General features: G+C 43.7%; 2 protein-coding genes across 4 annotated transcripts in view; both read right to left on the reverse strand.

Moving 5' to 3' along the window:
• Positions 1–23832, reverse strand: part of mthfs (5,10-methenyltetrahydrofolate synthetase (5-formyltetrahydrofolate cyclo-ligase)) — a 105486-nt gene extending 81654 nt beyond the window's left edge. For 2 of the 3 annotated variants that reach the window (XM_072278387.1, XM_072278386.1), the window contains exons 1-2: positions 8795–8943; positions 5–266 (exon numbers count right to left, since the gene is read on the reverse strand). In XM_072278387.1, the coding sequence (XP_072134488.1) occupies positions 5–266; positions 8795–8905 (373 nt within the window). In that variant the 5' untranslated portion in view covers positions 8906–8943. Of the gene's footprint in view, positions 1–4; positions 267–8794; positions 8944–23745 lie in introns of those variants that run through there. The other variant, XM_072278388.1, reaches the window with a different exon arrangement.
• Positions 23623–25401, reverse strand: LOC140209838 (bcl-2-related protein A1-like). The gene is made up of 2 exons (XM_072278389.1): positions 24881–25401; positions 23623–23902 (listed from the first exon to the last, which is right to left on the reverse strand). The coding sequence occupies exons 1-2, from the start codon at positions 25301–25303 to the stop codon at positions 23789–23791; spliced, it is 537 nt and encodes a 178-aa protein (XP_072134490.1). The 5' UTR covers positions 25304–25401; the 3' UTR covers positions 23623–23788.
• Positions 25402–25601: the final 200 nt, after the last annotated feature.

Below are 25601 nucleotides of genomic sequence, written 5' to 3' on the forward strand. Positions count from 1 at the left end.
AAACCTGTGTTTAAAGCCTCCTCAAGCAAATCATCTTCAGCAGGTTGCTGAATATTCCAGGATGTCACAGGCAGGTTGCAGATTTCCTCAACTGAGCTAAGCTTTACCATATCCATATGGTTGCTTCCAGTCTTGTACCGTGGAATGAAGCACTCTTTGCTACTCTGGAAAACGTCTTTTATTATATCTTCTGTCTGAATTTCATCAGACATGCTCAAAAAGACAGCAATTCTTTGGCAGTTCTGGTATTTGGGATGAGCCAATAACTGAAAGAAAAAGCAGATAGAAGTAATATAGAAAGCCACATGGAAGTTTTAATTAGATCAGTCGGCTAATCTAACAGTTGAAGGAGCCAACACGTAGTCATGATTTGAGATCACCTCTTTGAAAGGGTAGTGGAATCAAGTTCAATAATAATTTTCAAATGAGAATTGACCAATTACGTAAGAAATATATAGCAACGCAGCAATCAGTAAAGACAAAGTTCAAAGTAAATTTATTATCGAAGTACATATATGTCACCACATGCGACTCTGAGATTCATTTTCTTGCAGGCGTTCACAGTAGATACAAGGAAGCATAACAGAATCAATGAAAAAAATATACAGTCAGCCCTCTTTATCCGCGAGGGATTGGTTCCGAGACCCCCTTGCGGATAAGAAAAAACGCGGATGCGCGAGTCCCTTATTTAACCTGTCTCAGTGTGGGTGAACTTTAGGACCCAGGGCAGCACAGGACCCGCCACCCGCAGTGTTTCTGCTCCGTTGACTTATAATACCTAATACAATGTAAATGCTATGTAAATAGTTGTTATACTGTATTGTTTAGGGAATAATGACAAGATAAAAAAGGCTGTACATGTTCAGTACAGACGCAACCATCGTAGCTCTTCTGGGAACGCCGATGCCGCCGTGGTATCAGCTGATTCTGATTCTCCAGTGATCTTTAAGTTCTTGAGGCTGTAGCACTTTACACAGCCAGCCATCCCTAGTGCTAACACTTCCACGAATTTCAGCTTCTTTCTGCTTTACTGTGCGAATCCTTGATTCGTTCTAACCGACCTTACGGCCCACTTCAGAATGCGACATGCCACTTTTCAAAAGATCTAATATTTCTAATTTCTCGGCGAGAGATAGCACTTTACACTCCCTCATTGCTTTGACCACGTAATTGCTTTTTAGGAGCCATTTTTTCACAGAAACAAAGTAGCGAATGAACGAGACGTGAGGTAAACAATGCTTGAACGAGTGCTGGAGAGAGAACTTCCGGGTTTCCCCAATTCGCAGTTGGTTGAATTCGCACATGCGGAACTCGCGGATTAAGGAGGGCCGACTGTACACAAAGCCAGACAAACAACCAATGTGCAAAAGATAAACAGTGCCAAAGCAAAACTAACAAAATAATAACAATAAATAATTAAATAATACTGAGAACATGAGTTATGGAGTCCTTAAAAGTGAGTCCATAGTTTGTGGAATCAGTTCAGTGTTGAGGTAAGTGAAGTTATCCAAGCTGGTTCAGGAGCCTGATGGTTGAAAGGTAATAACTGTTCCTGAACCTGGTGGTGGGGGACCTAAAGATCCAGCAACACCAGTGCCCTGTAAAGCTGTGTCCTCAATTCTTTGCTATACTCCCTACACAGTCAAAAATGTGTTGCCAAATTCTGTTCTAACTTCACCCTTGTGGGCCATTCCCAAACAACAGACAGAAATAGAGAGTCCAGCAGCAATGTGTCCAGACAACAACCTCTTCTTCAGTATCAGCAAAATGAAGAAGCTAGTCAATGACTTCAGGAAGTGGAGTGGAGAACATACCTATGTAAATGGTGCTGAGGTGAAAATAGTTGAGAGCTTCAAGTTCATCAAATATTTCAGCTCGAGTCATCAAAGTCATCATTTAAAGTATAAACAGCAGAGAGCTACAAACACAGCCCAGTCCATCACACTCATCAGCCTCACCTCCATTGACTTTGTCTACATTTCCCACTGCCTCAAAGAGCAGATAATGTTAACAAGGAACCCCCTCTTCATTCTCTCTCCTCTTCCCCTACCCCTCAAACAGCAGAAGATACAAGTGTTTGAGAGCACGTACCACCATACTCAAGGACAGCTTCTATCCCACTGTTATTAGACTCATACTTTAAAAAATAAGATCCTGGTCTTTCAATGTACCATATTAAGACTTTTGCACTTTATTTTTTGATTTGCATTGCACTTTATCTGCAACACCATATTGTGCATTCTGCATTCTTTTTATTAGCATGAACGATCAGTTTTCTCAATCACTATCTATCTGATGGCTGTTTACTTATTTCCCTGCTCTTCTAAACATGAAAGAAAATATGAATTCAGTCATACAGTACCTGTGCAAGTCTTAGGCACATATAAATGGCTAGGGTGCCGAAGACTTTTGTATAGTAGGGTAGGCAGCCATCAATCCCAGGGGACCATGGGTTTGCACCTCTGGTGGACTATGTCCTCCCCAGGGCGCAAGCCCGAGCGAAAAGATTTGAAGAACCATTGCCCGTGCAGCAGGTTTCCCCTCTCCACGTCACTGATGTAATCCAAAGGAAGGGCAAGCGCCAATACAGCTTGGCACCAGTGTCGTTGCAGAGGCTGCCAGAGTGAAGTTGTAAACAATACCAAACTGCTTTAGTTCCAAATTTCTTCCTCGGGGTTTACTCCCAAAGCCTTTCCCATGTGTGGGTATGGCCACAAGGCAGCGGAGGTTTAAAATCAGTTTTCCATTTCTTTGGTGGGCTGCTGTCCAAGGCTGACGAGCCCCAGCTGCCTGAAGCAACTGGTTTTGAGGCACCAGTGGTCCGCATTTGCCCCTTCTCTTGTCAGTAGAAACAGTCCCACTGGGCCTAGTAGCTAAGCAACACGTGAAGACCAAGAGTTGGACTTGATTGTCAGAGGCTGTTAGTGACGCACTTCATAGGTAGTGGGAGCTTATCCCCACTACCACCCCCGGCTATGACAACCTTAGGAACCTTTACAGTAGTGTAGTAATTTTATGTCTTGCATTGTACTGCTGCTTCAAAAAAAAAAGCAAATTTCATGACGTATGTGAGTGGTGATCAACCTGATTCTGATATAGTCTCTCTTGTGGACTGAGAGTGGGAAGGAAGCAGGGAGAGGGAGGGGAATCATGTTTGGGGAAAGAGGAAGGGAGAGGAGAGGGAGCAGGAAGTACCAGAGAGACATTCTGTAATGACTAATAAACCAATTATTTGGAATCAAATGACATTGTCTGGTGTCTCAGGGCTGGGTGTGTCTGCACCCGTACCACAACCCGCCCCGGTACTCCTTCTCTGCCACCTGTCCCACAGCACTCCACTCTCGCCATCCCCAAGATCCTTTGCTCCTGCCAGATTTTGACAAATACAGTATATGCAAAAGTCTTCGGCATCCTAGCTATATACATATGTCAAGACTTTTGCACAGTACTGTATGTATAAAGTCACAAATATGCAGCCTGAAGGAAGATTGTTTGAATTGATGCTGGTGTTCACAGATTTGGTTAATCAAGATGGCATTGAGGTTTACAGGAATGGAAATCTAGTATTCATTTTGTCAATGACCAAAAAGGATCTTGTATCTTCCTTCTTAATCAGCAAGATCTGTTTGCTCATGGGCATAAAAAGAAAGCATTTCATTTGTATCTTGTGATAAGTAAGGTCATCCTTTATAGTCATAAAGCACAGCAGCATAGAATTAGGCCCTTCCGTGTCAAACAGCTATTCTGCCTAGATCAGGGGTTCCCAGCCATTTTTATGCCATGGACCCCCTACCGTTAACCAAGGAGTCCATGGACATCAGGTTGAGAATCCCAGGCCTAGACCATGGACCTGCACCTAACCCACAGCCCTCCATACCCCTCCCATCCATGTACTTATTCAAACAACTCTTAAAGTGTTGCAATCAAATCCACGTCCACCACTTCTGCTGGTAGCTCATTCCACACTCATAGCTCCCTCTGAGTGAAGATGTTCCCCTCAGGTTCCCCTTAAATCTTTCACTTTTCACCCTTTCCAATTGTAGTCTCACCCAACTTCAGAACTGGACAGACTACTCCAGATTTGGCCTCACTGGAGTTTTACATAACGTCAACATAACATCCCAACAAAACATTCAGTTCTTTGCGGGAATGGGACCTGCTCTCAGAGTTTCACGACTGGCCATTATTCGACATGCCAAGGGCACAGCCTAATAGCTCAGCTCACCTTCAGAGGGCCAAGATCTCATAGCTCTGGAGACGGGCGGATTAAAAGTCAGTGTCTCAGCAGGCAATCAGTGTGTCATGGGAGCCAGAAGATCTATGGCTGTGTGCACAGAGACCTGAGATCTTTGGGCACAGAGCTCTGAAAAAGCGACGCAACGGACTTAAAACATCGTAAACCAGCCAGTTGTTTGTCTCCCTTTTCGCTGTGAAATGGAGACACCTCTTTCTCCCTTGTTAGGGGGAGAAACAGAGAGCCTGTGGTATGTCGAATACCAGGTGAACAAGTAGTCTTTGGGGTACTGCAAGTCTGTGTCTTTGCTGTTGCTTTGCTATACACTTGAGTGCTCAGTGGTGCGCACCGTTGCTTTTTTTTTGCTGGTGGGAGGAGGGAGATCATTGCTTGCTGCTGCTTACGCACGGAAGGGAGGGAGGGGAGCTGGGGGGAACTTTGGGGTTCTAACATTTAACTGTCATTCATTCTTTGGGGGTACTCCTCTGGTTTTGTGGGTGGTGAAGAAAAAGCATTTCAGGATGTATATTGTATACATTTGTCTGACATTAAATGTACCTTTGAAACCTTGAAACCTTTGAACTCCTGCACTAAATGCTCTGATTTAAGAAAGTCAATGCGATAAGGATTCTGTGGACGCGATAGAGACACGCAGGTGGTATATTGCCTCCCAGGTATCAGGGTCAAGAATATTCCAGATCCTGTCCTCAGCATTCTAAAGGGGGGAGGGGGAGCTGCCAGAAGTACAGTATTGGTACATATTGGCTTCAATGACAAAGGTAGGAAAGGTGAGGAGGTCCTGAAGAGAGATTTTAAGGAGATAGACAGAAGGCTGAAAAACAGGACCATCAGGATAGTAATCTCTGGATTGCTACCTGTGCCACATGCCTCTGAGGGTGAGAATAGGTGCATTTGGCAGATAAATGGGTGGCTGAGAACTGGTGCATGGAGCACAATTTCAGATTTCTGGATCATTGGGATCTCTTCTGGGGAAACTACAACCTGTATAAAAGGGACGGGATACCCCTGAACTTGAGGGGGACCAATCTCCTTGCGGGCAGGTTTGCTAAGGCTATTCAGGAGAGTTTAAACTAACCTGACAGGGGATGGGAACCGGAGTGATAGGGCAGTTTGTTTACACACAGAAGTAGTGTGTAGTGAGACTGCTAGCAAGATAGGCTAGAGCAAAATTGCAGTCAACAGGATGAGTTGCAATGTAAAAGATGGACAAAATTGAAAAGAGTGATGAATACAGAACTGAAGGTGTTATACTTGAATGCACACAGTATGCGGAACAAGGTAGATGAACTTGTAGCATAGTTACAGATTGGCAGGTATGATATAATGGGCACCACTGAGTTGTAGCTGGAAGACAATTATGCAGTGCCTATAAAAAGTTTTCATTCCCCTTGAAGGTTTTCACGTTTTGTTTTACAACATTGAATTACAGTGCATTTAATTTGGCTTTCTTGACACAGATCAACAGAAAAAGACTCAAACTCTTCTCAGGCCTCAAACCAGGTACAGGTAACAATTATAACCAACGTTTCGATGACAAATGCTGCCATCATCTTCAAGGACAATGCCTGGACATGTCTGGTCAGGTGGTATTTATACCCCTGCATTCCATCCCTCCTGATTGGTTAGTCCTCATCCAATCAGGTCTCTGCACTCCTACCTTGTTTACAATCCAATTCCAGTTGTCCATCTTTGTTAAAAAGCTTTTCTTCTAGTTTTATTTCAATGACTTCCTTTACTAAGTGGTCCCAAAAGCCACTGGCATGGCACAGTAGTTTTGATTTCCTTCACCTTGTAGCCATTCTGTATAACAGCCACCATTACGCTTCCCCAACGTAGGTAGCCTCCAACCTGATGGCATGAACATTGACTTCTCTAACTTCCGCTAATGCCCCACCTCCCCCTCGTACCCCATCCATTATTTATTTATATACACACATTCTTTCGCTCTCTCTCCTTTTTCTCTCTCTGTCCCTCTGGCTATACCCCTTGCCCATCCTCTGGGTTCCCCCCCCCCTTTTCCTTCTCCCTGGGCCTCCTGTCCCATGATCCTCTCATATCCCTTTTGCCAATCACCTGTCCAGCTCTTGGCTCCATCCCTCCCCCTCCTGTCTTCTTCTACCATTTTGGATCTCCCCCTCCCCCTCCCCATTTTCAAATCTCTTACTAGCTCTTCCTTCAGTCAGTCCTGACGAAGGGTCTCGGCCCGAAACGTCGACTGTACCTCTTCCTAGAGATGCTGCCTGGCCTGCTGCGTTCACCAGCAACTTTGATGTGTGTTGCTTGAATTTCCAGCATCTGCAGAATTCCTTATGTTTACGTGGAGCAGTTCTTTCTACTTTGATTAACCATGCAAACACTATTTCGGATCCGGAGAGTCTGAAGGAGGTAATAACGCACAATTTTCTACAGAATTACACACAATGTTCCTACAGAATGGCTACAAGGTGAAGGAAACCAACTGGACCCTTAAAAGGGCTGACAGAAAAACCAGGAAACCCAACAATGAGGAACCCATCTCTACCGCCTGTCTTCCCCATGTTTCCCACGGTTTCTGGAAGGATCACCAGGATCCTGAAGAAATACTGGATTAATATTACCCACAAACCTGTAAGGAAGCTCAAGTCACAGCTTATGCAGGTCAATGACGACTTGGGACTCAAGGTCAGCGGGAGTTTCAGGATTCCCTAATTGGCCAGATGGAATGCACAGCGGAAACCCACATCAAGGAGCACAGCAGGTATATCTCTTTGGGTTATCCAGAGAAATCGGCGGTAGCAGAACAATTGCATTTGCAATGGCCATACGATTGACTATGATGGCACAAAATTACTCTGCCATACCTATGGCATTTGAGACTGCCTAGTAAACAAAGCGATTTCAAGTGAGTTTTTTTTTCGAACAGGGGCTTTGTCTTTTCCCCTCTCCCATAAAGCTATGACTGGTGAAGCACTCGGACAACAGTCACTGTATGCACAGTTTCTCCCAAGTCATCCACTGAACCTTGTAACGACTCCAAAGTTGTCATAAGTCTCTTGGTGGCCTCCCTCACTAGTCTCCTTCTTGCATGGTCACTCAGTCTTTAAGGATGGCCTGCTCTAGGATGTAATGTTGAGGCTTCCTAAGGCACTGATGAGCAGTTATGAGTCTATTATCAAAGAAAGGATGTGACATTGGAGAAGGTTCAAAGGGAGTTTGCAAAAATAATTCAGGGATTGTCACATGAAGAGCATTTGATGGCTCTGGACATGTATTCACTTGAATTCAGAAGAATGAGGAGAATCGCATTGAGACCTATCGAATGTTGAAAGCCCTTGATAAGACTGGATGTATAAAGGATGTCTCCTATGGTGGGGTGTCTAGGAGAACACAGTCTCAGAAGAGAGGGATGTCCATCTAGAACAGAGACGAGGAGGAATTTCTTTAGTCAGAGAATGAATCTGTGGAATTCATTATCACGTGTGGCTGTGGAGGTCAAGTCACTGGGTAGTTTTAAGGCAGAGGTTGATAATTTATTGATTAGTCAGGGCATGAAGGGTTATGGAGAGAAAGCAGGAGACTGGGGCTGAGTGGGAAATGGACCAACCATGATGAAATGGCAGTGCAGACAAGATGCACCAAATGGCCTAATTCTGCTCCTGTATCTTATGGTCTATGATCTTAAAAGAAAATGTGTCGTCAGTATTGAGTTTGAACCGAAGAAATAAACATGAGCAATTTTTATTACTGCCACAAAACAATTGTAATTATTTGGTGATTAATTGCATCAGTGAGGATAGCATGGTTTATGTATTCTACGTGGACAACAGTAATAATTTTAAAGAGGCAAAAAAATATCAGCCCACAGAATCCACACAATTTGGTGACATGAGGTCAAGGCTTGTCATGTGTACCAACAATCAGAATGGGAATGAGTGATGGAGGTAAGATTGACAAAACTGCAAATGACACAAGAATTAGTGCTGCTGTTGTAGAGTTGTCTCGTTTTTACTGTGTACTGTACCAGCAGTTATGGTCGAAATGACAATAAAAAGTGACGTGACTTGACTTGATTTGAGTTGGCCAGTGTAGAAACTGGCTGTTCAGCCCTCGACAATCATGCCAAACTTTCAGTCCTGATGAAGAATCTCGATTGGTCTTTTCCCTCCATAGGCATTCACCTCGCAGTGTGCCTGATCTGCTGAGTCCCTCGAGCATTCTGTATGTGTTATCCATCTACACTAATCCAATTTGCCTATATAAGGGCCGTGTCCTTCTATATTTTGCATATTTAATGCCCCACTAAACGCTGGCATTGAGGAATATTATTTTTAGTGAGGAATAATATTGAGTGGGTGAAAAGGGCGAGGAGTGCAGACAGATCATAAAACCCATGAGGAACGACTGTTAAGATAAGGCATATTCTGAGGAACGGAGCTTCGGTGCACAAGCCCCAGGTCGCTGAGGCTGGTGGCACAGGGAAATAAGAAGGCACACGAGTGTTGTCTTCAATGGCCTCAGCACCAAACCATCCCGGGAGGGTTGGGCGGACCCCATACTCACCTGCCGGCTCACAGCCACCGACTGCCTATGCTTCTCGGTGTCGCTCAGCGCCGCTACCCTCCGCTTCATCTCCAGGCGCAAAGCCTTCTTGGCGGCCCGTAACGCGGCCATGTTCCCCCGTCGTAGTCCATCAGCACCGAGGCCCCGCCCAACGCGCACACGTGTGCACGCCCCCTTCACCTCCCGCGGACACGCACGGGCACAACTTCCTCGCGACTACGCGGGCTCGGGGGCGCGCTTCGTTCTCCCGCTTGCCGTGACCTTTTAATAATTTTCAGATTGTCCAGTTTCAATTTAACGTTGTGGTCTTGTTGCTGATAGTCAGTGTTTCAATGCCATGTCTCACACACCTTTACTCATCTCTCTCTTTACAAAGACTCCGATTTATCTCTGTATCACTGTCGTTCCTCAGATTTACTCCAGTCCTAAACTATCTGCCCACTAGGATGCTCCTGTCACTTACGGTGTGGTGTGACCAAATTAGTTACCAGTTAAGGGGCTAAGTTTCCTTTTGTCACCTATGAGATTTCAACTTTATTTGCTATATTTATGTTTTTAAAAGTGCCATTTTTTCTTTGAAACCCAGTGTCATCTTATTGTTCAGAACAGATCTGTGAGATTCTCACTAGCAAAAGTAAATTAGTATTAGCCAAACCCAAATTTATGCTTTTCACAATATTGGTCAGGTAAACCCTCACTCTAACTTAAACAAAAAGAGCGAATAGAACTTTGAACAGAAATCTACAGCACATTACAGGCCCTCAGCCCATAATATTGTGCCGATCATGCAACCTACCCTAGAAACTGCTTAGAACTTCCCTACCGCATAGCCCTGTATTTTTCTAAGCTCCATGTACCTATCTAAGAGTCTCTTAAAAGACCCTAGTGTCTCCGTCTCCATCACCATTGCATCCACCATTCTCTGTGGAAAAACATACCTCTGACATCCCCCTTGTATCTACTTCCAAGCAGCTTAAAACTATGCCCCTTGTGTAAGCCATTTCAGCCCCGGGAAAAAGCCCCTGACTATCCACACAATCAACGCCTCTCATCATCTTATACACCTCTATCAGGTCACTTCTCATCCTCCGTTGCTCCAAGGAGAAAAGGCCAAGTTCACTCAACCTATTCTCATAAGGCATGTTCTCCAATCCAGGCAAAATCCTTGTAAATCTCTTCAGCACCCTCTCTATAGTATCCACATACTTCCTGTAGTCAGGTGACCAGAACCGAACGCAGTACTCCAGGTGGGGTCTGATCAAGGTCTTATATAGCGTTAACATTACATCACAGCTCTTGAACTCAATCCCATGGTTGATGAAGGCCAACACACCATACACCTTCTTAACCACACTGTCAACCTACGCAGCAGCTTTGAGTGTCCTATGGCCACAGACCCCAAGATCTCTCTGTTCCTCCACACTGCCAAGAGTCATACCATTAATATTATATTCCGTCTTCAAATTTGACCTACCAAAATGAACCACTTTATACTTATCTGGGTAGAACTCCATCTGCCACTCCTCAGTCCAGTTCTGCATCCTATCAATGTCCCACTGTAACCTCTGACAACCCTTCAGACTATCCACAACACCCCAACCTTTGTGTCATCAGCAAACTTACTAACCCACCCCCCTACTCCCTCATCCAGGTCATTTATAAAAATCATGAAGAGGATGGGTCCCAGAACAAATCCCTGCAGAATGCCATTGGTCACCGTCCTCCATGCAGAATATGAACCATTTACAATCACCTTTTGTCTTCTGTGGGCAAGCTAATTTTGGATCCACAAAGCAAGGTCCCCTTGGATCCCATGCCTCCTTACTTTCTGAATGAGCCTTGCATTGGGAACCTTATCAAATGCCTGACTGAAATACATATACACTACATCTACTGCTCTACCTTCATCAATGTGTTTAGTCACATCCTCCAAAAATTCAATCAGGCTCTTAAGGCACAACCTACCTTTGACAAAGCCATGCTGACTATTCCTAATCATATTATGCCTCTCCAAATGCTCATAAATCCTGCCTCCCAGGATCTTCTCCAACAACTCGTCCACCACTAAAGTCAGACTCACTGGTCTATAATTTCCTTGAAAAAGGGAACAACATTTGCAACCCTCCATTCCTCCATTACCTCTCCCGTCCCTATTGATGATGCAATGATCATTGTCAGAAGCTCAGCAATCTCCTCCCTCACTTCCCACAGTAGCCTGGGTACATCTCTTCCAGACCCAGCAACTTATCTAACTTAATGCTTTTCAAAAGCTCCAGCACATCATCTTTCTTAATATCTATATACTCAAGCGTTTTAGTCTACTGTAAGTCATCCCCACAATTATCAAGGTCCTTTTCCCCGGTGAATACTGAAGCAAAGTATTCATTAAGTACCTCTGCTACCTCCTCCAACTCCGTGCACATTTCCACTATTACTCTTGATTGGTCCAATTCTCACACGGCTCATCCTCTTGCTCTTCACATACTTGTAGAATGCCTTCGGGTTTTCATTAATCCCGCTCACCAAGGCCTTCCCATAGTCCTTTCTAGCCCTAATTTCATTTTTAAGCTCCTTCCTGGCAACCTTGTAATTTTCTAGAGCTCTAACAGTCCCTAGTTTCTTGAATCTTTTCTTTTCTTCTTATATAGATTTTCTACCTACATCGTACACCACAGTACTTTTAACCTAACATCCTTTCCTGCCTTAATGGAACATACCTATGCAAGACACCATGCAAATATTCCCTGAATATTTGCCACATTTCTGTCATGCATTACCCTGAGAACATCTGCTCCCAAGTTTCTGCCTAATAGTGTCATATTTCCAATTAAATGTTTTCCCAAATTGTCTGCTCCTATCCGCTCCAGTGCTATGGTAAAGGAGATAGAGTTGTGATCACTATCTCCAAAATGCCCTCCCACTGAGGGATCTGACACCTGACCAGGTTCATTTCCCAATACCAGATCAAGTACAGCTTCTCCTCTAGTTGGCTTATCTACATATTACGCCAGTTAACCTTCCTGAACACACCTAACAAACTCCACCCCATCTAAACCCCTTGCTCTAAGGAGATGCCAATCAATATAAGGAAAGTTAAAATCACTCATCACAACAACCCTGTTATTATTGCACCATTACAGAATCTGCCTCCCTATCTGTTCCTCGATGTAGCTGTTACTATTGGGGGGTCTATAAAAAACACCCAGTAGAGTTATTGCCCCCCTTCCTGTTTCTGACTTCCACCCACACTGACTCAGTAGACAATCCCTCCATGACTTCCTCCTTTTCTACAGCCCTGATACTATCCCTGATTAGCAATGCCACTTTCCCACTTCTTTTTCCTCCCTCCCTGTCCTTTTTGAAACACTTAAAGCCCAGCACCCGAAGCAGCCATTCCTGCCTTTGAGATATCCAAGTCTCCGTAATGGCCACAACATCATAGTTCCACATATTGATCTACGCTCTAAGTTCATCCGCCTTGTTTATGATGCTTCTTGCATTAAAATAGACACGTCTCAAACCATCTGACTGTGCATCTTTGCTCTGTCATCTGCCTGTCCTTCACCACAAACTCCCTACAAACTGTCTCCACTTGTGCGCCAACCGCCCCATCCTCTGCCTCTTCAGTTCAGTTCCCACTAACCCTAATTCTAAACATTATATCATAATGCAAACTGCACATCAGATTTAACAGAAACAAATGCACACAAGATTTAACAAAATGGTAATATGCAGAGGCTAAGAAGTCTGGGGTTATCTGCACTGTGAAAAGTTAAAGCATTACTTAAGAAACACACATAAAAGTTGCTGGTGAGCGCAACCTCCCTCCCTCCCCCTCCTGTCTTCTCCTATCATCTCAGATCTCCCCCTCCCCCTCCCACTTCCAAATCTCTTACTATCTCTTCTTTCAGTTAGTCCTAACGAAGGGTCTCGGCCCGAAACGTCAACTGTACCTCTTCCTATAGATGCTGCCTGGCCTGCTGTGTTCACCAACAATTTTTATGTGTGTTGCTTGAAATTCCAGCATCTGCAGATTTCCTCGTGTAAGCATTACTTCAAAATTATAGAGTACTTGGAGTAATTGAAAAAAGAATAAATATTGGCGGAAAGGTCAATAACCAGAGATTCAAATAATCTACACGGATATCAAGGGTATGGGATTTTTTACACTGCATGCTGAAGGTAGAGAGAGAGATTATTGAATGTTTGCAGGAAGTTGGGACAGAGCCAGAGTGCAAAGTACTGGGTAGCTCTTTCTCAGATCCAACATATATGAGGCTTATTTTATGTGGGTACATTCTGCTAAGCAAATTACAGGCCAGGAGCTGAACATTTAATCACATCTATGTTGGGTGTTGAAGAGATGGGGGTTGGTGATATGGTTGTAATAACAGAAGACGCAACTGGCTTTGGGATATCGATGAGCAATTGTCATTCACATTCCAGTCACTCTCTCACAATTCAACAAGTTCCAAATTCACTGTTCATTGCTCACTCAGACTCACTACTGAGTCCTATGTCCTTCCTGGGAACTTGCCTCCACTACCATCCTGTGACCCTCTCACCCCGTCTCTTCTCCTCACCTGCCTAACACCTCCCTCTGGATCCTCTCTTCCTTTCCTTTCTTCGATGATCCACTGTTCCCTCCTATTGGATTCCTCCTTCTTCAGCTCATTACCTCTCCCATTTATCCCCTCTCAGCTTCTTACTTCATTTCCTTCCCCTCAGCTGCTCTAACCTATCACCTGTCAGCATGTACTCCTTCCCCTAACCCCACCCTCTTATTCTGCCTTCCGCCCTCTTCCTTTCCAGTCCCGATGAAAGAGCTCGGCCTGAAATGTTAACTGTTTATTTCCCCCCACAGATGCTGCCTAACTTGCTGAGTTTCTCTAGCACTTCGTATGTGCTGTTCGCTATTTCTTTGACATAAACAAGCTACCATTCCAAGCTTTGGAAACAAAAGCTCAAAAAGCAAGCAAAATGGAACCATAGATTTTGCTACAAATTACATGTTACTTTATTTCTGTAATAACAACCTGCAAAGTACCAAATGTGTCCCCGAGAACACAGAGTTGGGGCTTGAGAGCAGAATTAGAAGGGGTAAAGAGCTAAGCAAGGATTTTGTTGAAGGGTATTCAGACAAATTTGAGTGCCAGGTATGGATAGAATGAATCAGGAAGGAGGTAGAGTCACAGTGTCATTGAGCTACAGAGGCTCATCTCGTCCATACCCACCATGATGCCCATCTACAGTAATCCCACTTGTCTCCAATAGGCCCATCTCTCTCTCTCTACTCCTTTCGTAATCAAGTACCCATCCAAATGCTTTTAAAAGATTCTCGTTGTTTCACCCTCAACCACTTCATCAGGCAGCCCCTTCCATATAACTACCAGCCGCTCTGCAAAAATCTTGCACCTCAGACCCCTTTTAAATTTCTCCCCTCTCACATTAAACCTATACCTACTAAATTTGAATTAATCAGGTTTAATATCACTGGCATACAGTATGCCATGACATTTCCTGTTTTGCAGCAGCAGTTCATTGCAATACACAATAAAAAATATAAATCACAATAAGGAATACAAGAATTAAATGAAAACAGTAGTGCAAATAGAGAGTAAAAATAGAGATCATGCAAAAGGTTCATTGTCCATTCAGAAACCTAATGGTGGAGGAGAAGCTACTCCTGCAAGGTTGATGTAGTGTATTTCATATTTCAGCAATATTTGAGTAATATTGAAAATATTGTTTGTTTAGGCATTCCTTGTTTGTTTACATAATTGATTCTGAGTTATATGTAAGAAGTACATGAATAGATACATCATTACACCATCGCGTCATATGTGCGCAACTCACTAAAACAAAAAGGGAAAAGAAAAACTAAGAAGGCAAGTATCCTGGCTCCTATGTTTTTCTTTCAGATAGTTTCTGGAGATATGAAACACAACAGCAGGAACGAGGAAGCTTTAAAATTAACCTCAGACAACTACCTACCTGTTGAAGCACAGCACATTTTTCTTTGAAAGGGGAAAGAGACATTCAAGTATTTTTTTAAAAGCCAGAAGCAGATGAAATTAATAAGCAGCAAGTATGGCCTTGGGTTCATAAACAGTGAGTACTGGGTGATTACAATAATATATTTTTAAAAAGCAGAAAAGGCTGGCTACATCAGACAAACAGATATGACTGATTGCACAACAGATAACTGGATGATGTATACTGAACAAATTAAGCTGTATTTTGAAGTAAATGAAACAGCTGATGAAAAATGAGTCCCACTGTTGCTGAGTGCAATGGGTGGAAAAGCATACAGTATGCTTTGAAGTTTAACTGCTCCAACCAAATCAGCCGTAATAAGCTTTGCTGATATTGTGAATGTAATCAGGAACATTTAGAACCAAAACCATTGTTGATTGCAGAACGCATTAAGGTTTCATAAGTGGAATCAAAAGGAAAGGGAGTCTATTTCAGCTTATGTGACTAAATTGAAGAAATTGTCAGAGCATTACCAGTTCAGTAATGGGCTTAATGATGCTCTAAGAGATTGTTTACTTTGTGGATTCTTACAAGAAAGTATTCAGAAGCAGCTCCCTACTGAAGCACAACTCACATTTAAAACAGCAGTTGAAATTGCCCTATCAATGGAAAGAGCAGCTAGAGATGCTGTGGAGTTGCAGTCAAGAATAAAAGTGAGCGCAAACAAAATTGCGACACCTTAAGCAGAAACCTGCCTGGCTGAGCAAATTGTTTTACCGTTGAGCAGGGGCTCACATACACCAGACTAATGCAGGTTTAAGGGCTAAACCTGCAGAAAATGCAACGAAGTAGGACACATACAAAGAACATATCAGGCAGACAAAAATAAATGGACAAATAGTTGAGGCAGATTGTGTTTGTCTATTATTGTGACTTAGAAGAAGATCAAACCACGTTTTATGAGTAATGAATGCAGAAAACCAAGACATTGCAAAGGGTTCACAAACTTTTTCTTGCAATTGTACTTCAAGTGCAACTGAACCAACATTTTGTACAGTGCAACCTGATGTCCCCACTTACTCATAGTGTCTTAGTCTATGAAGGCAAGAATGCCAAAATAGTTTTTTCACTACCTTATACACCTAACTTGAACCACAAAGTTTCTCTGTATATCAAACCCTAAGGCCCCTTTCATTTACTGTCCTGCCATCGCTTGACATCACAAAATTTATTACTTCATTCTTATCTGGTCTGAATTTCTGCACCCTACCCAAACTTCCATCTGATTTCAGGCCCTGTGTAAACTTAGATAACCTCATTTGCTATCATTGCCTCCACTATTTTTTTGTTTTGCCAGCAAACTCACTAATCAGACCACCAACATTCTCAGCCAAGTCATTTATATATGTCAAACAAAGGTCTCAGCACCTTTGCCTGAGGTGCATCACAGGTTACTGATTTCCAGTCAGTAAAGCAAACATTTGTCACTGCCATCTACCTCCAGTCACCAAACAAAGACAATTCTTTCACCCAAATACCTTGGATTTTATGTGGTTTATCTGGCACAGCATGTGAATTTACACCAAAATTCTAGCTAAAGTCTACGTATACCACCACACCCTTCATTAATTTTCTTGGAACTTCTTTTTTTGAGGAAGCAACTATCAGATTTCTGAGATAGGAGTTCCCCTGCATAAAAACATGCTGACTTCCTCTAAGGCGTCCCTGCCTTTCCAAGCAATAAAACTGCACCCAAGAAATGTTTCCAATAATTCCTAGACTGCTAAATGCAAGGCACACTGGCCTGAGATTTCCTGATTTATTCCTACTGCCCTTTTTGAATGACGGAATAACATTTGCTATCCTTTAGTCTTCTGGTACATCAACTGGAGCTAACAAAGTGTACAAGCATAAGAGTGCACCAACAAGTTGAATCAGACTAAGAAAACAGGATAAGATTAAAGAGAATAAAGCACAAAGTGGAAGACAATTCACTTATCACCAGGCCATTTTCTCCCACACCATCCCCGACTTATCAGCTCAGGGGAACCAGGCCATTGTCTCCCACACAATCACCAACCTTATCAGCTCTGGGGAACCAGACCATTGTCTCCCACACCATCACTGACCTTATCAGCTCAGGGGATCTCCCAACCACTGCCACCAACCTAACAGTTCCCACACCCCGCACTTCCCATTTCTACCTCCTACCCAAGATCCACAAACCTGCCTGTCCAGGTAGGCCCATTGTTTCAGCTTGCCCGTGCCCCACCAAACTCATTTCTGCATATCTGGACACTGTTTTATCCCCTTTTGTTCAATCCCTTCCCACCTATGTTCATGACTCTTCTCATGCTCTGGATTTTTTCAATGATTTCAAGTTCCCTGGCCCCCATCGTCTTATTTTCACCATGGATGTCCAATCCGTATATACCTCCATCCCCCACCAGGAAAGTCTCAAAGCTCTTTGCTTCTTTTTGGATTCCAGACCTAACCAGTTCCCCTCTACCACCACTCTCCTCCGTCCAGCGGAATTGGTCCTTACTCTTAATAATTTCTCTTTTAGCTCCTCCTGCTTCCTCCAAACTAAAAGTGTAGCCATGGGCACCAGTATGGGTCCCAGCTATGCCTGCCTTTTTGTTGGCTATGTGGAACAGTCCATATTCTAAGCCTACACTAGTATCTGTCCCCCAATGTTCCTTCACTATATCGACGACTGCATTGGCACTGCTTCCTGCACGCATGCTGAGCTTGTTGACTTCATCAACTTTGCCTCCAACTTTCAACCTGCCCTCAAGTTTACCTGGTCCATTTCTGACGCTTCCCTCCCCTTCCTTGACCTCTCTGTCTCTATCTCTGGAGACAGCTTATCTACTGATGTCTACTATAAGCCCATGGACTCTCACAGCTACCTGGACTATTCCTCTTCCCACCCTGTTACTTGTAAAAATGCCAACCCCTTCTCGCAATTCCTCTATCTCCACCACATCTGCTCTCGGGATGAGGCTTTTCATTCCAGGACGAAGGAGATATCTTCCTTTTTTGAAGAAAGGGGCTTCCCTCCCTCCACCATCAACTCTGCCCTCAAATGCATCTCTCCCATTTCATGCAATCTGCTCTCACCCCATCCTCCCACCACCCCACTAGGAATAGGGTTCCTCTTGTCCTCACCTACCACCCCACCAGCCTCTGGGTCCAACATATAATTCTCCGTAACTTCCGCCGTCTCCAACGGGATCCCACCACCAGGCACATCTTTCCCTCCCCCCCCCCCCGCACTTTCTGCTTTCCGCAGGGACCGCTCCCTACACGACTCCCTTGTCCATTTGACCACCATCCCTTCCCAGCGATCGCCCTCCTGGCACTTATCCTTGTAAGCAGAACAAGTGCTACACATGCTCTTACACTTCCTCCCTCACCACCATTCAGGGCCCCAGACAGTCCTTCCAGCTGAGGCGACACTTCACCTGTGAGTCGGCTGGTGTGATATACTGTGTCCGGTGCTCCCGTTGTGGCCTTCTATATATTGGTGAGACCCGACGCTGGCTGGGAGACCATTTCACTGAACGCCTACGCTCTGTATGTCAGAGGAAGCAGGATCTCCCTGTGGCCACACATTTTAATTCCACGTCCCATTCCCATTCCGATATATCAATCCATGGCCTCCTCTACTGTCAAGATGAAGTCACACTCAGGTTGGAGGAACAACACTTCATATTCCGTTTGGGTAGCCTCCAACCTGATGGCATGAACATTTATTTCACTAACTTCCATTAATGTCCCTCCTCCCCTTCTTACCCCATCCCTAATTTATTATTTTTTAAATATTTTACATATTTGTTTTCTTTTTTCTCTCTTTCCCTCTCACAATAACTCCTTGTCTATTCTCTATCTTCCTCTGGTGCTCCTCTCCCCCTTTCTTTCTTCCAAAGCCTTCTGTTCCATGATCCTCTCCCTTCTCCAGCCTTGTATCCCTTTTTGCCAATCTGCTTCCCAGCTCTTGGCTTCATCCCTCTCCCTCCTGTCTTCTCCTATCATTTCGGGTCTCCCACTTTCAAATCTCTTACTATCTCTTTTTTCCGTTAATCCTGACAAAGAGACTCGACCCAAAACGTCGACTGTACTTCTTCCTTCAGATACCGCCCGGCCTGTTGCACTCCACCAGCATTTTGTGTGTGTTGCTTGAGACAATTCATGTTAGATATTAGCCTAAGCATTTTATTGAGGTCCGTGATAATAGAAATGCCAAAACTAGATTCGATTTTACCATGAAGTGTGGTAAATAATGTTGATGAACAACAGGCACTGATGGTCATTTGGGAAGACAATGTGACTGCAATTATAGAAATTTGGCTGAAAAAGGAGCAAAACTGGACGTTATATATTCAGGGAGGCAAAGTGTTCTGGAAGGTCGGGAAGGAACGAGAGAGCGGTAGAGAGAACGTAACTGAGGGCTCAAAGAGAGAATTTGGTTACTGCTAAACAACAGTGGAGGGAAACAAAAACAAGCTATGTGTTTGGCTGCAACTACAAAGCAAAGCAAAAACAAGGCTGATTATAGATATAAAAAGCAAAGGACCTTTTTTATTTTTATCTTCCCCAGTATCTCTTTCATCATTGAGGACTTCCCCCCACCTTTGTCTTTCATGGGAATGTGCTTTAAAACTATTTATTCCTTTTAAAGTCAGCATTTCTTCTGGTAATGTGCTGCCTATCTAGTTTCAAATTAATGATTCATTCTCAACTCACAGAAAATTGTTTTGGCATCTCTATTATCACAGACCTTCCAAGCAGTATTTTTTCCTCTCCATTTCCTTTTTCTATTGCTAACCTGGTGTTATCACGATCTCTGAAAATTAAAATAAGCAAGGTACAAATGAAGAAATATTACCTGCAAGAGTGTTCTGTGGGCATAATAAGCAAGTAGTATTCAAGAATTGGTGCATGGAGGAGCTGGACTACAGAGGACAAAAATGGGAACTTGCATACAGATGTGATTGTTTTGTATCTGTCTTCACCAGGGAAGATGTTGCTTCTACAGTAATGGTAAAGGATAAGGTAGTTGTGATACAAGATATACTAAAACAGGGGTTCCTAACTTGGGGTTCATGGACCCCTTGCTTAATTTTATTCATCCATGGCATAAAAAAGGTTGGGAGCCCTTGCCTTAGAAGATGATCACAAGGAGGTGTTGAAAACTAGATTGAACCTGGTGTACATAAGTAACCAGACCAGAAGAGGACATTGGGGATTCTGAGCCAATCATAGAGAATTGACCACAATATCTCACTGTTCTTCAGTTGTGCTGGTGATGGCTGAGAATTAACAAGTAACGCATGTTATTCCCTCCTTCAAGGGATGGAGTGAGGATAAGCCATGGAATTACAGACCATTCGGTTTAACCTCAGTGATGGGAAAGCTTTCAGAAACATTACTCTGAGACAGGATACGTAATTACCTGGAGGGGAGATGGATTAAAGGCAAGTCAGCCATAATTAATGTGTTAAGGGCAATTTGTAAACTAATAACATAGAACTGTTTGATAATGCAGTGGACTTGATGTACGTTACCAAATAGAAGGGAAAACTTAAGGTCTGGAGACTAAAGGGATTGTAGATGCTGAAATTGGAGCGGTAAAACACACTACTGAAGGGACTCAGCAGATCAGGTAGCATCTATTGAATGAAAGAGACAGTCAGCTTTTTGGGTCTAGACCCTTCATTGTGATCTGAAAGATTCAAAGATGCCTTGCACATTCCCACTGACTCCTGCGTACCTCTATTCAAAGTGGAGAAGGAGCATTTCTATTGGTATGGAGAACCTCTAGGCTATACTTTAGGAGCACACAGAGGCCCTGTGCAGAGTAATACAACTTAGAAACAGACCCTTCTTCCCAACTTGTTTATGCCAACTATGGTACCCACCCAGCTAGTCCCATTATCTTAAACTATCCACCTACCCACCTCATCAGCCACCTCCCATATTAGACACTGCAATTCCCACTCATTAACTACCTCAGCAACCCACAAAGCCAGAGTGAAGGCAAGTCTTCAAATCCAAAGGACCACCTAAAAAAGGCAGATAGACTTCCAGCAGGCTTCTGATAAGATGCCAATTAGAACTTATTATTAAAGTTGAATCACATGGCATAAAATGGGCATTGATAGCACACGTATGAAGCTAACTAAGTAACAGACAACAAGCTATTGTGGTGAATAGTTGTTTTTCACAGCAGGAAGTTTTTTTAAAAATTTATTTATGAGATGTAGACATCGCCAGCTAAGCCAGCATTTATAGCCCATCCCTAGTTGCCCTTGAGAAGGTGCTGATGAGCTCCCTTCTTGAACCGCTGCAGTCCCTGAGGTGCAGGTCCACCCACAGTGCTGTTAGGGAGGGAATTCTATGATTTTGACCCAGCAACAATGAAGGAACAATGATATGTTTCTAAGTCAAGATGGAGAGTGACTTGGAGGGGGATTTCCAAGTAGTGGTGTTCCCAGGTATCTGCCATTCTCATCCTTCTAGACGGTAGTATTTGTGGGTCTGGAAGGTGCTGCCTTAGGAACTCTGGTGTGTTGTTGCAGCGCATCATGTAGATAGTACACACTGCTGAATCTGTTCATTGATGGTGGAAGGATTGGATGCTTGTGGAAGAGGTACCAATCAAGTTGGCTGCCTTGTACTGGATGGTGTCAAGCTTCTTGCATGTTGATGGAGCTGTACTCATCCAGGCAAGTAGCAAGCATTCCATTACACTCCTGCTCTAAGCCTTGCAGATGGTGGACAGGATTTGGAGTCAGCAAGTGAGATACACACTGCAGGATTCCTAGCCTTTGATCTGCTCTGGTAGCCACTGTGTTTATATGGCTAGACCAGGATGTTGCTAATAGGAGACTCAGTGATGGTGATGCCACTGAATGTCAAGGGACAATGGTTAGAGCCTCTCTTGTTGGAGATTGTCATTGCCTGGCACTTCCGTGGCTTGAATGTTACTTGCCACTTGACAGCCAAAGCCTGGATATTGCCCATGTCCTGCTGCATTTGGTTATGAACTGCTTCGCTATCTGAGGAGTCATGAATAGTGTAGAACAATGTACAGTCATCTGCGAACAACCCCACTTCTGACCTTATGACAGAAGTTCATTGATGAAGCAGCTGAAGATGGTTTCCCTAGGACACTTCCCTGAGGAAATCCTGCAGTGATGTCGAGGATTGAGATGATTGACCTCCAACTATCTTCCTTTGTGTGAGGTACAATTCCAGCCAGCGGAGGTTTTTGCCCCCCCCACTTCCCCCATTTCCATTGACTCCATTTTAGCTGGGGCACGTTGATCCCATACTCTGTCAAACACTGCCTTGATGTTGAGGGCTAGCACTCTCACCTCACCTCTGGTATTTAGCTCTTTGGTCCATGTTTGGACCAAGGGGGTGATGAGGTCAGGAGCTGAGTGGCCTTGACGGAACCCAAGCTGGGCATCCATAAGCAGGTTATTGCCGAGTAGGTGCTGCATGATAGCACTGTTGATGACCCCTTCCATTACTCTGCAGATTATTGAGAGTAGGCTGATAGGGTGGTAGTTAGCTGGGTTGGACTTGTCCTGTTCCTTATGTACAGGACATACCTGGGCTATTTTCCACATTGCTGGGTAGATGCTGGTGTTGTAGCTGTACTGGAACAGCTTGGCTAGTGGAGTGGCAAGTTCTGGAGCACAAGTCTTCAGGACTATTGCCAAGATTTTGTCTGGGCCCATAGCCTTTGCAGTATCCAGCACTTTCAGTGGTTTCTTGATAGCACATGGAGTGAATCAGATTGGCTACATAGAGACATCTGGGATGCTGGGACTTCTGGAGGGAGCCAAGCTGGATAATCTACTCTGCATTTCTGACTGAAGATTGTTGCAAATGCCTCAGCCTAAAGGCTGATTTATACTTCTGCATCAAATCGATGCCGTAGGTACAGCATAGCCGCAAACCCTACGCAGAGCCTACGTGGATACCTACGCCGTAGCCTAATGCGCACCTCTCCCAAAATGTAACCACGCATCACAGCAATGCAGACCACAACAACTGTGATTGGTCCACTTGGTAGCATCGCATTTCCTCCTACGCTGCAATAGCTTCCCATTGGGCGACTGAAGGGCAGGGAAGGAACTCTGGCTGCAATGCTTTCCATAAAGCTTTACAAGCTAGACCTCCGAAATTATGGAGGACATATTTCACTTTTATGAAAAAAGATGCTCGCTTTAAACTTGTATAACCCCGAGAAAGATTACCATGACCATGAAGCCTTGCATGGGCAGGTGTGTGCGCATGCGTGACGTGCGCGAATTGCGGAGTGATGCAGACACACCAACGCACAAGTATAAATGCTCACAACAGCGTTGCCCACTTGCGTAGGCTACGGCGCAAGCCTTGACATCAGCCTTTATCTTTTGCACAGGTGTGCTGGGCTCCTCTATCATTGAGGACAGGGATATTTGTGGAGCCGCTTCCTCCAGCGAGTTTGATTGTCCACCACCATTCACGACTACAAGTGAAGCTTCATTCCTTAGGGTTGGTGTTAAGATCATTCCTTATTTTGTTCTCTTAATGACCCAGAATTGGAAATATGCAGATGGCTCAAAATCTAGGAAAGTTCATGGGCTATGAACAGAAGTGATAAATTGCACACATGGAGTATTGAAATGGATGTAAAATTGTACATGAAAGGAAATATACAAACAAATATTACTTGCTCCTTACATATTTAAATAAAGCAACCCAAATTCAAATTGAGTTCATGAAAGGAAATATACAAACAAATATTACTTGCTCCTTACATATTTAAATAAAGCAACCCAAATTCAAATTGCTACAAAATAAATCTGATTTTATTGCACTTAAACACCTCATCTTTGCTTGGATTCAACAAACTTCACAAAAGTTAATTAGTCCAAGTCCTGTACCAGGTTCTCAATTCAAGGCAGAATGTTCACCTGCTGCATCAGTTTCTAATGTGCAAAGTCTACTGCCACATCTTCACTGCTGGTAGATCACAAAGGAAAAAGCAGCAACTATCCCCGTTACAGCAGCTATCTTGGCATAGAAGTGCGGATTCTTTTTCTCCTGGAAGTGTTCCACAAAGCCCTTCTCCTGTTTAAAAAAAGTACATACACTCAGTGGCCATTTTAGGTACATCTGTTCCTTAATGCAAATACTAATAAGCCAATCATGTGACAGCAAATCAATGCACAAAAACATGCAGACATGGTCAAGAGGGTCACTTGTTGTTCAAAGCAAACATCAGAAATGGAAAGAAATACGATCAAAGTGAATTTGACTGTGGAATGATTGTTGGTGCCAGATGAAGTGGTTTGAGTATCTTAGAAACTGCTGATCTCCTGGGAATTTAATACATGAGTGTGTAGAGAATGGTGTGGAAAAACAAAACATCCAGTGAGCAGTAGCAGTTTCTTTTGGGGGGGATATATATAGAAATAAAAGAGGAGAATAGCCAGACTGGTTCAAGCTGACAGAAGGTTATCACACATTACAACAGCAGTGTGTAGAACATCATCTGAGAACACATAACACATTGAACCTCGGAGTGGATGGGCTACAGCAGCAGAAGACCAGGAACATACACTCAGTAGTCACTTTGTTAGGTACAGGAGGTGTCTAACAGAGTGGTCACAGTGTATATACACCAATGAATGTAGCAAATCATTTCTCACGTTTCCACATATTTCTTCCTACACAGGACCAGTTTTACAATTCCTGATACTAATTGCTATCCTACATGACAAAAGCATATTGTGTTCCTTCTCTTCAGCCCTAATAATTTCAACTTCAAAAACTCCAGATCTGTCAAGTCAGTTTTTAACAAATTATTAAACCACATTAACCCTGCCTAATCATGTTGTGTGCTGTTGTGGTACTAAACCAGCAAAATGAACCAGCTGACTCATACCAGCTCGCAAGTAAGAAGTGGAACTTAGCCACTACTCTGGTGTGGGAAATGCTACCATAATATTTAACGGACAATCCATCTCCAATTTAAATACAAAAGATGATGAGGTGATTACGTGAACGGACACGTTAGATCAGACTGCGACAAAAGTTTACTCTTACCCAGCCACCGTTGTTCTTGATCCAGGCGCCTTTGTGAGTCCAGGTGTACTGAGCCACCCACTGAGCTACGCCCTCAACCAGCTCTCGCTCCGGGACGCCTTTCTCTTTCAGGTGCCTGACCAGGATTCCACAGAAGGCGAACAGAGTCACAATCCTTCCCCAGTTATCAATTCCGTCCGAGTAAACTTCTCTCATCAGGTTGGGGAGCACTCGTTGTGCCTCCTCAAGAGAGCTTAAGTTGAGACTATCTATACAACGCTCCAACTCCTGGCCGGATGCATACAAGGAGGAGCCAGATCTGCGCAGGGTTTCTGCCACACTGTTGGCTGCTGGCTGAGACTGTGAACCGTGTAACACAAAGCGAAAATAATCGTCCGCCAAAAAGTAGCAGAATCCTTCGGAGTTTGGCTGTTGGTAACCCATAATATTTACAGGTGTTTACCGTCCAACGAACAGCAGTAAAGAAAGCCCTACATCCTTGGTCTATTATATTCACTGCCCACGACAATGGTGGGACTTCCCATCAGCTGACGTAGAGAAATGGCTAGACCCAATTTCCGTTTAAAAGCGCCTTACGCTGACCTCAAGTGGAAATAACAACCCGATGCAGTTGCCCTTTCTGGAATACACGTATTTTTTTTTCCTCAGAAGTTATTTAAAACTTAGTTTCTGAGTACTTTCTCCCACCTTTATTTAATCTCAGTTCTAAATATTAGCTACT

This window comes from Mobula birostris, chromosome 14 (genome assembly GCF_030028105.1).
Source record: "Mobula birostris isolate sMobBir1 chromosome 14, sMobBir1.hap1, whole genome shotgun sequence".
Lineage (NCBI taxonomy): Eukaryota > Metazoa > Chordata > Chondrichthyes > Myliobatiformes > Myliobatidae > Mobula > Mobula birostris.

Coding starts and splice junctions, on each gene's coding strand:
- LOC140209838 (XM_072278389.1), bottom strand. CDS start 25,303: ATGGGTTACCAACAGCCAAACTCCGAAGGATTCTGCTACTTTTTGGCG. Junction 23,903..24,880: donor TCAAGAACAACGGTGGCTGG/GTAAGAGTAAAC, acceptor TTTTTTAAACAG/GAGAAGGGCTTTGTGGAACA.